Raw genomic sequence first — 10250 nt, forward strand, 5'->3', positions numbered from 1 at the left:
AAAGTGCTTGCTGGAGGACAGTCCTCATGCTCGTCCTGGGCTGATTGAAGTAATTTTCACAATGTCCAAGGAAGAATTTCTCTAGGAGTCTGAGATGTGGGTAGAAGAGACCTTTGGGTTGTGTCAACATGAGGATGGGGTTGAATCGGCCCCGCGCCATCCCCAAGGCAGGATCCCATTACAGTGCTACTGTCTTGTCATTTGGCATGCTTCTGAAGTCACTGCCTCCTCAGCAGTTAATCTAAGGGCAAAGACTATATCCCCAAACACTGAACTCAAGCCCAGGCCTGATTCATATCTCTAAGATGGAGAGGACAGCCCTAATAAACAGGCTGTCCCCATGCAGGGTGGGCCTGGGAGGCCAGAGTCAGGAGACACTCAGACCAGGTTTGGAGGGAGGAGTTGAGCAACTGCGAGGGACTGGAAGAAGGCACCAAGATGCTAGTGGGAGTCTGTAACTTCTGTAATTTTCCAGAGAAATCGGAGCTCCCAGGTCATAGGATTCTATATAAGTCAAAGGCAAAAGAGTAAAGGGGTAGCCTTAATGGGTCAATTAGATTGGGGGTAGAGTGGGTGGAGGTGGCTTTTAGGGTTGGTGAACTGTGTGCCCTGTAGCTAAGGCAACTCTTTAGACTTGAATGTGCAAGTTGAGAAGAGGCTGAGGGAGGGTCTGAATCAGTCTTTCTTCTGAGAATGCCCCCAAGCGGCCACTGTATTCAACCTTGAATACAATAATGTTCCTGGAGTCTTAGGACAATGAGGCAAAGTACTTGGGCTCCTGAAGAGATAATGGTGGTGGCGGTGGCAGCAGGAATTGGGTGAGTAGTCCCCTCCAGGCTCCCCCATTCCTCCCATCCCACCCAGCTCCCACTCAGCTCCCCACCCACAACCCCACCACGGGTTTCAGAATTGCTGAAAGGACATCAGGCCATGCCATGCACTTTTAGACATTAATGAGAAACACCTCCAATTATGCCGTTGCTAATCTAAGTAACTTTTATTTTTATTTACATCAGAATTGGTGGCTTTATTCTTCCATCTTTAGGGACAGTGGGCATCAGCAGCCAGATGGAAAGTCTGCAGTGAAGTCAAATTCATTCTGCCCCAGCCACAGCTCCGGAAGCTCATTGGCCCGGTCCAATCCCAGTTCCACCACCAGTGACATCAGCACCTCCTCATCCACCGGGTCAGAATCAATGATAGCAGGACTCTGGGCACCGGCAGGAGGAGAGAGTGCTTCCGCCCCTCCCGCCTGAGCCCCAGGGCCCCAGTTTTGTTGGGGCTCTGCCTCCTCAGGTTGGTCTGGAGTGGCAGCCGCCGCCCCATGATATTGGTTATTAAGTTTCTGCAGCTGCATACTAGCCAGCAGGTGAGGGGCAGGTTGCAGGTTGAAGGGTGGGGGTTTAGCAGGAGGGGTGGTGGTAGGAGAACCCATTGGAGGTGGGGATCCCGAGGAACTAGGGGGGGCCCCATTGGCCTTGGTTCCATTCGAGGCTCCCCCGGGGTAGTGCAGAGTGGCTACTGCTTTGCGATCTTTCACCCCCAGGTTAGCAGCGTAGGCCAGAGAGTTCATCTCTTGGTTGGCATCCTAGAAGACAGAGAAAGGCAAAGCATAGTACCAGGCTCCGAAAGCTCCTACATGCACATCATTTGGGGATAGTGGTAGGGAAGTAGCAAGAACACCCCCTGGAAAGTTGGCTCTCGGTCCCAGGATTCTTTTGCTGCCATCCTTAGTGGGTTTGCTGCTTTCATCTCCCTCCCTTCATCTCATCATTCTAACGCGGGCGAATGTCCCTCTTCTCAGTCTCACGTTAATCTTTTCAATGGTGTTGTCTTTTTCCAATTCTATTTCTCTGCTCCTTTCCCTGCCATCTTTCAACAATCCAAGTGGGTTTGATTTGACCACATTTAGGCAGAAACTTTCCTCATTTTCCCCAGAGAAAGCCCCGTTGTCTCCTCCCTGCTAAAGGACACTAGATACCACACCTAGAAGGGTCTACAGCATGGCCCCAGACCAGCTCATCGTTCCATGTCTCAGAGTCTCTGTAAAATGGCAAAAGTTACCTCCTTCGCAGGTGAGGTGCCACCTTTGACATCAAGTGCAGGTCTCGACATCGTTGGCATTTCACAGCAGAAGTTGGATAAACTGCTGGGAGGTGATGCTGCCAGCTGGAGCTGTTGTGCTGTAACGTGAGGGAGAAGACTGTAAGGGCAAAGGCCTCATTGGCCAAGAAAGCACTAACAAGGCCCCAAACAGAGCAATTCCACACAGCTACAAGGCAAGGATGGTAACAGGGTTAGACACAAGACCAGAGACCACTTGAGCAAAGGAGAAGCTTAAGCTGGAATTTTGTTTGCCCAAAGTAGGAAAGTTGCTTGCTTCAGCCAGGTGCTGCCCAGGTAGCCAGCTACCCACATCACTAAGAGGGTACACGATGACTGTTTCCTTGTGCTAGTGATTTCAGAGCCCCAAGTGTGTGTGTGGGGGGGGGGGTGGGATGGGTACTGTTCCTGATTCTGAAGCCAGAAACATCCCTGAGTAAGTAGCACACTGTCTCCACGGGCCACTGGCTTCTGGGCTTAAGAGCTGCAGCCTCCACTGGGACTGGGAGAAACTGGGAAGGAGTCAGGGCAAGGAAGATCTAGAAAGCAGGAGGCTGCAGCCCAGGGAAGGAATAAGTGTCCAAGGCAAATGCCTTGGAGCTCCAAAGCCCTCATGCAGGTGTGAGTCTTAGAAAAGCCAGGCAGATCAAGGTTGCAGGGGGCTCTGAATGGGCCAAGAGAGCCTTGAGGAATGTCTCCATTTCCTCCCTGCCTCAAGCCTCCTCCCCAAGATAGCCCGGGGCAAAGTGGTCTGAGCCCAGCCACACCCATCTATAGTGACAGATGGGAATAATTCTTCCTGGAGGGAAACAGGCACAGAGATTCAATGGCTTTCCTATCAAGTAGCAGTGGTTCTGGGAGCAGAATCTAACACTCTTAATGCCCGCAGGCCTCACCTGACCACAGAATTATACCTAGAATAATTCAAATGGTTTCCAAAGAAATAATTCCTTAGCTCAACTGCCAAAGGATGAGGGGATGTGGGGGAAAGAATCCCCCCAAATCAGAAAATAAAAAATGTCCTCACCCGAAAACTCTCAAGTTATTTTCCTAGCAGCTTGTTTCTTTAAAGCCTCATATATTCTAGCCTTTGTGATGAATTAGAGATGTCGAATTTCATATTTATAAGTACAGTTTGCCCCAAAGAATCTTCAGCACCTTAAAAAGCATCTCTAATCTTTCCAACAAGGCTAGAATTCTCCTTGACAACTCCCTCCTCCAGTGGTCATTAAGAATCTGTTCAGACTCTTCTAGAAAGTGGCCACTTACTACCTCTGTTTATCGTCTTCGCAGCACTTATTTGTAGGAGAGTGAGGCAAGAAAAACAGAGAAAGGAACAAGTGGGGAACAAAACATGACAAAAAATATGTTTCTGGGTGGTCAGCACCACTGCTTGGTTGGAGCCCTGTTTCTTCTCTGAGGTAAGCGGGTAACATTTCAAGCCAGTGATCACGAGACACGAAGTCTAATCCATGTGTCTTCCAGAGCCCAGCACCTTCACTATCAAGCAGTTTTCATGTCCTAAGAAAAATGTTGAGGGGCTCTGCCCATCTTTCCCCGTTCCTATGCAGCCTTCCTTCTTTGTGCCGCCAGGCACCCGAATGTACAAAAGAAGAAACAACAATAACAAAAAGGGGAGGGAAAAGAGAAATAGGAAAAAACAAAAGAGCACCAGAAAAAAGTAATCTATGTTTTAATATCAGCTCCTGGGGAAGACCTTTTTTTAAAAAAAACCAACAACCCATACGTCCCCCTTTCAGGCTGGGAGACCCCCATAAACGGGGCCCTGTTTCCACTCAGATCTGTTGCCTCCCATCACTGCTCTCTGCCCCTACACCTGGCTAAGCCCCGCCTGGGTCTGTGCACGGTGGGCGCTCAGTGTTGTTGAATCCGTCTGAAGAGGCAATCGCATTTCGATCAGAATCCCTGCCCTTACTTGCCCGATTTTCTGTCTCCACTCCGCCACCCAGCCCGTTGGAAGGCAAAAGTTGGCAGCTCGGAAACGTCCCAGCCTGCTCTCCAAGCCAAGAGCTGAGCACTGTGATACGGCTGCGAGAGGCGACTGGGCAACCCAGAGCAACAAGTGCCTCCTCACACACTGGTACCTCGCGGGCTGGCTACCAGTTCCCGCCCAACCTTCTCCTCAGACCTTCCCGTGGCCTGGCGGCCCCCTCCCGCCTAAATGGGGATGGGGAGGGGAGAAGAAGAAGAAAGAAGGGAGAGGCAGGTAAGGGGGCCTCCTCGTTGACCTGTTGGAGAACCAAAAGTTAGAATACCACCAACCGGACGGCTCCATCTCGACTGCTATTTTCTCAGGAGAAATTTAAAAATCCAACACTACTGCGGCTTGGCTCAGACGCGCTCTAACCCAGACTAGTCTGTTTCGCCACCTGAAAACTAAAGGCCCGTTGTTTGCGGACAGCTCGGCTGCCCTCCTTGCCGTATCCCAGGTGAAGCCGCCGGCGCTGGGGGCGGCCTGGAGCATCCCTGCACTGTTAGCGCGAGCACCCAGGCCATCAGGGCTGAGAGCGTCCGTTCCCGCAAGTGCTGTGTCAGTAACCGATCGTAGAGACCGCACGGACTAGCGGGCAGGAGAGCGGGGTCTTGGCCCCGCGGTGTGCCCGCGCTCGGGGGCGCACTCAGGCTCCAGCGGCGGCCACTCCTGAGCCTCACCAACACTTACAGAGAGCCCGCTGAGAACGCGACGCGGCCGCAGGCTGAGCCTACGCCTTAGCCAGGCCGCCTGTGGTCAGTGCTCTAACCCCGCTACCAGAAGAATGAGACAGGCTCCGAGAGGTTCGGTAACTTGCCCAAGGTCACAGCGCTAGGAAGTGGCGGAGCCGGAATTCGCAGGCAGGTCTCTCCGACTCCAAGTCCAGCGCTCCTCGAGGCAGCGACTCTAAGAGCGGCCGGGCTCAGCTGCGCTGGTTTTTATAAGGAGAGGGGTGTGTGCGCGCGGGTGTGCGTGCCTATGTGGGCGTGCGTGTGGGGGGGGGGGGAGTAGAGGTCAACTAGATAGTAGAGGCAAGTTGCCCAAATCGCTAACTTCCATCCCGCAATTCCCCTCAACGCGGCCCGAAAAGCCCCTCTTGCCTCCAGCCCCCAAAGGAAACCTGAGCTTTGTGCAGCCCCAGAGCCGGAGCGTCCAGATGCGGTCCGGGAGATTAGCAAAGTCCGTGGAAGCGAAGCTGGAGAAAGCGCGGGCGCGGGGAGAAAAGGTACTGCCGTCTCCCCGGGAGCAGCGGGCGCCTGGCGCGGCTGGCCGGGAGGCGGGAGCGCTGGAGAGCGAACCGGCTCACTGGCGGGCAGGCGGGCGGTGGCCCCTCCACCCCCAGCAGAGCAGCTTTCAAACAGAAAACAACTCCCCCAGAGCCCCCCGGCCCGCGCGGCCGCCGCCCGCTCCCCAAGCCCGCTCCACTGGAGTCCCCGGTCCCTCCGCCCAGCCCAGCGCCCTACCGGGCGGCCCGGCTTACCTCAGCGAAGCTGCCTGCCCTGGAGAGGGAAGCGCGGAGCCCCGTGAGCCGCGGGCGAAATGGCAGAGCCCCCAGCCCCTGGCACGCACGCACGCCACCGCCGCCGCCGCCGCCGCGAACCGGTCGCGCTCAGTGCCACCCGACCCTGGGGCGCCTGGGAAAAGCCCGCACCGCCGCCCCGCCACCGCGCCGCACCGTGCCGCGCCAAGCGGCCCCAGCCCGCGCCCGCCCGCCCGCCCGCGGCTTCGGCGCCTGACTCCGGGGTGGTAGCGGTGGTGGCCGCCGCGCTTTCTTCCCGGCGCGGGGGACCCGGCTCTCAAGCCCCCATTGCCGCCCCGAGAGCCCTGACGCACACGCACACGGCAGCAGGCTGGCTTCGGCAAGGAATCCCAGGAAGGACAGACCCTTTTCCCCCCTTTTTTCCCTCTCCCCCTCAATTTCCACGTCTTTATAACCGGCTTAGGGCATTATTAGCACATGTCCTGGCTCGTGGGCGAGTTGGTGGCAAAATCTGAACTGGATACTTACCCAAGGCCAGAGCCGGTGCTGTGCCTTCCTTAGCCTTCTCCCTCCTCGTCAGGAATGAACCTCAGTCTGCGGGCTGCGGACTGACTGCTGGGAGGCGAGTGAGCTTCCTCTCCGGCAGCTCACCCGTATCCCTTCTGCAGCTGTGCCGCTGGGAACATTTTTATAGCGGCGGCTAGCGTGTGTGGCCCTTTAAAAGGCGCTCGAGCTGGTGCAGTCGCCGCGGACCGTGTGAAAGCGAAGGGCCGGCTGGGGAACGGAGTCCGAGTGGCCCCTCAGGGTCCGACAGCGCCGGCGACGGGCCACAGCTCTCGGGATGGGGCTGGCGAGCCCAGGCCATTGGCACCCCGAACCCTGAGCCCCCGTCCGACGCCTGTGCTTCTAAAACTGGCGGGACCCCGGATCTGGGACGTAGTCTCTCCCTACTGCCCTGCATGGACTTGCCCAATAAATTCCACTTAGTAATTTCGCTGAGGTGAAAGAAAGCTGTTAGTGTATGTTTTCTGACCTAAATCTAGCGTACGGCCTGAGAGGGCTTCAAGAGGGGTTGAGGGGAGAGCTATAGACTCAGGGAGTGACTTCGACCAGGGGGCGCACTAGGGACGGTGCCAGGGAGGGGGCACTCTAGGGCTTTCTGGAGCCTGTCTGCCCCTTAGGGCTGCACTATCTCCATTGTCGAAGGGACGAGACTGGGGTCCCCTTTCCCCTTAAAGTCGCCAGATTTCAGGCAGAACCTCATTGAGGGCCTATGTGCCGGCAGCGGTGGCTTCCCTCGAAGGCCTGAGCCGGGTTGGGTTTCAGGTATTTTCTCTCGTGGTTATCCAGGGTAGACTGAGGCTGGCAGGATGCGACACAGAAATATACTGCCCTCCCGGACCACCTCAAGGGGTACACCGAAAGTCAAGACCAGGGAGCAGGGAATGAACAGCTTGTCCCTGGGCTCGCAGGGATTCCTCCTGCCTTCCCAAGATGCCAGGTTATTTTATTATGACTATACAATCCTTCACATCTAGCAAGAATATTTTGCATTTGGAGCACACCATTCCTATGTTTGGATGTTATCTTACAAATCCTCACAGAAAAGAGGTCCAGCCTTCTCCATCTCATTTCGTGTTCCTTGTAGCCAAGAAGCTCCATCTCAACTCTTACAGGAAGGCCACCAAGATTACCCCTCTACCACACTCCCTTTTTTGGCCCCTCTGAGCAACAACTACTTAGTTTACACTGCTTATAAAACATGCTCTTTAAAAAAAAGGTCTCATTGTTATGAAAAAAGGGGGGGGATATCACCAAGGCATATTCATTATGTATGCGTTCCGTCTTCTTACTGGGTTTGAAGACCTAAAGTTCTTTTCCCACCCCCCCCTTTTCTCTTCTTTCCTTTCTTTAATCCCCAAGTGCCTTGCATTTGCTCTTCGAACAAAGTTCTGTTTGCTGACGGACTGAACTGCTTACTGACAGAAAGATGGACAGCAAACAGAGGGACAGGTCAAGGCCCTTCTTTGACGCCTGGAGGAAGCTAGGGCGAGTTCTCTGGACCCCAGGTAAACTCATTCCCCAGCCTTGCGCGTCTCCGTTCCTTCCTCTCACCCAACCCCAACACAAAACCCAGTAACACGCACAACATTGCTGCACTTTCTCACTTTACCCAAAGATCGTGGGTTGTTACCCAGTTTCCCTATGATAAAAGGCGGGATATTTCGGGACCATAAAACCCTACAGAGTTTGCCTATAAAATACACCCTCAAGCCATCTCTGTGTTTGCCTGAGGCGAGGGACCCTAGGTTTTCAAATTGTGCGTTGCTACTTTGGACCTCCGACCTATCCTCTCCCTCAGCCCTGGCTGGGGAGCAGATCTAGAACCGGCAGCAGCGGCTTCGTTGCAGGCTCCGGATCCGGGAGGTGGCTAATCCGCCCTCCATCTATTGGATGGTTCCCAGGCCAATTGTTAGAAAGAGGCATATGTTCATCTGGGCTTCTGGAGTGTCTCCGGAGCAGTTGCTCAACAGCCATCCCCTCCCCCATCCGGACCATTGAAGGGCAGAAAAAAGAGCGCCCCCCGCCCCATTTCTGTGCCCACATGCCAGAAAGGGTCTTCCCACTGGTGACTTCCTGCCATCTCTACTGTCCACCTCCCGGGGAGCAGGAAAGAGGGGCTTCAAAGGGCTCGGCTCTGGAGCACAAAAGCCACCCCTTTCTTTTGGGGGAGATGGGAGAGGAGGTTAGTTGCAGAGGCTGGGAGAGCGCAAAGGAGATATTTGCATTTCTCTGCAAATAAGCCCCAGATCTTTGACTTCCTAGTCAGCCCCAGCCGAGCTCAGAGCTCTCCGCTGAACTCTTCTCTCCAACTTGGCAACTAGACTTCGAGCTCGCGTAGCAAAGTAGAGGAGGAGGATGATCACCCGGCAAGAACTTTCTGTGCGCCCGCATTGGGCTTGGCATGTTCCCATCCATCATCTCATTTAATACCCACCTGTGAAGCAGGATTTACCAAAGGCGAAACGCCGTCCCAGAGATTTGTCCAAGTTCACACAGCCAGGAGGCGGGTGTTTGAATCGGGTTAAACTGGCTGCAAAGTCCTTACCCTCTTCCCTACACTTGGCTGCCTGGGAGGGTAAGGAAGCATCTAGGCTGTGTCCAGAGTACAGGTTCAGGGGTCAATCTGCCTGGGTTTAAATCCCTACTTTGCTATTTACTAGCTGTGTGTGTGATGTTAGGCCACATGGCTTCATTGTTAGGACCTTAGTTTTCCCATCTGCTAAATGGGGAATAATGGTACCAACTCTGTGGAGTTATTGTAAGGATTGAAGGAAAAAGCATAGCCTGTTTGGTGTCTGCTGTGTAGTAAGTGGTCAAAAAGTGCTGGGGTTTTTTTTTTTTTTTTTTGCCTTCTGATTCTTCTTCTTTCGCCTCCTAGCCCTGCCTCAGCTCAGGCACTTCAGATTCAGTAATACTTGCTGAACGATTAATTAAAAAAAAAAAAAAAAAAAAAAAAAAAAAACAGCCTCAGAGGAGGTGAAGGAGGCCTATAAACTCAGGAAGGGGAGGGAGAGGAAAATGCAGATTTATTCTCAAAATCCCGCCCTCCAGAACCAAGGGCTGTCTAAGCCACATGACAGGAGTAAATTAGGGACGAATCCAAGATGATCACTTTTTTTCCGGACAGCCATAAACATCCAGGATAGTCTCCAGAAACATATAGTCACTATGTGTGTTGAAAAGTTAAAAAGCATAAGTCTTTCTTCAAGAATGTTTGGAGCAGAATTGTTTATAATAGTGAAAAATAGAAAGCAATCTAAATGTCCATGGTGAGCCCTGGCTGGTATGGCTCAGTGGATTGAGTGCCCCCCTGTAAACCAAAGGGTCGTCGGTTCAATTCCCAGTCAGGGCACATGTCTGGGTTGTGGGCCCAGCCCCCAGTTGGGGGGCACATGAGAGGCAACCACACATGGATGTTTCTCTCCCTCCCTTCCCCTCTAAAAATAAATAAATAAAATTGTTGAAAAATTATAAAAAACATAAATGTCCATGGTGAGGAAGTGTCCCTTGAGACCTTGACACTTCAAAAAAAAACAACAAAAAACCCCCAAACCAACCTATTTCCAAAACTCATTTATGGGAAAATGTTCACTACAAAATATTAAACTAAAAAAACTCTGGGTACAAAGTTGCATAAATATGATGATGCCAAGTTGCAAAGGGCACAAAGAGTAGAATATTAAATGGTACCTTTCCAGCCCTGTATGAATATGGGTAATGAAGCGGTGGTCAGGAAAACACCAGCAACATATTTGGTGGGGTGGTAGGATTATGAGTGATTTTTTTCTCTTTTCTCCATGGCATACAATATTATTCTTATAATTAAATGTAAGTTTATAGTTAATGAATTGCATAAACAGTATGCCTCCACTTTTGTTGAAATTTTATGTGCGAAGAAGAAATATTGGAAGTAAATACACCAAAATGATAACAGTGATTATAATTGAATAGTGAGATTATGGTGCTATTTTTCTTTTCCTTTTCTTTATTTATGTGCAACATGATTATATTATTTTCTTACAATTAAAAAACAGATTCAGATTTTGGAAAGTGGATAATCAGTATGATCCCACTTGTGTTAAAAGTATGTATATAAATTGAAAAAAATGG

At 52.2% G+C, this 10250-nt stretch overlaps 1 protein-coding gene across 6 annotated transcripts; it reads right to left on the reverse strand.

The window, feature by feature from the left end:
- Positions 1–987: 987 nt before the first annotated feature.
- CITED1 (Cbp/p300 interacting transactivator with Glu/Asp rich carboxy-terminal domain 1) lies at positions 988–6263 on the reverse strand. 6 transcript variants are annotated; one of them, XM_053917250.2, is made up of 4 exons: positions 5936–6008; positions 5577–5595; positions 2065–2183; positions 988–1588 (listed from the first exon to the last, which is right to left on the reverse strand). In XM_053917250.2, the coding sequence occupies exons 3-4, from the start codon at positions 2122–2124 to the stop codon at positions 1058–1060; spliced, it is 591 nt and encodes a 196-aa protein (XP_053773225.1). In that variant the 5' UTR covers positions 2125–2183; positions 5577–5595; positions 5936–6008; the 3' UTR covers positions 988–1057. The 6 variants fall into 6 exon arrangements, with proteins under 6 accessions (XP_053773225.1, XP_053773224.1, XP_053773222.1 ...); XM_053917249.1 differs by having other exon boundaries at positions 5930–5992; XM_053917247.2 differs by lacking the exons at positions 5577–5595; positions 5936–6008 and adding exons at positions 4914–5072; positions 5217–5349.
- Between the last annotated feature and the right edge of the window lie 3987 nt (positions 6264–10250).

Source organism: Desmodus rotundus, chromosome X (assembly GCF_022682495.2).
Source record: "Desmodus rotundus isolate HL8 chromosome X, HLdesRot8A.1, whole genome shotgun sequence".
NCBI lineage: Eukaryota > Metazoa > Chordata > Mammalia > Chiroptera > Phyllostomidae > Desmodus > Desmodus rotundus.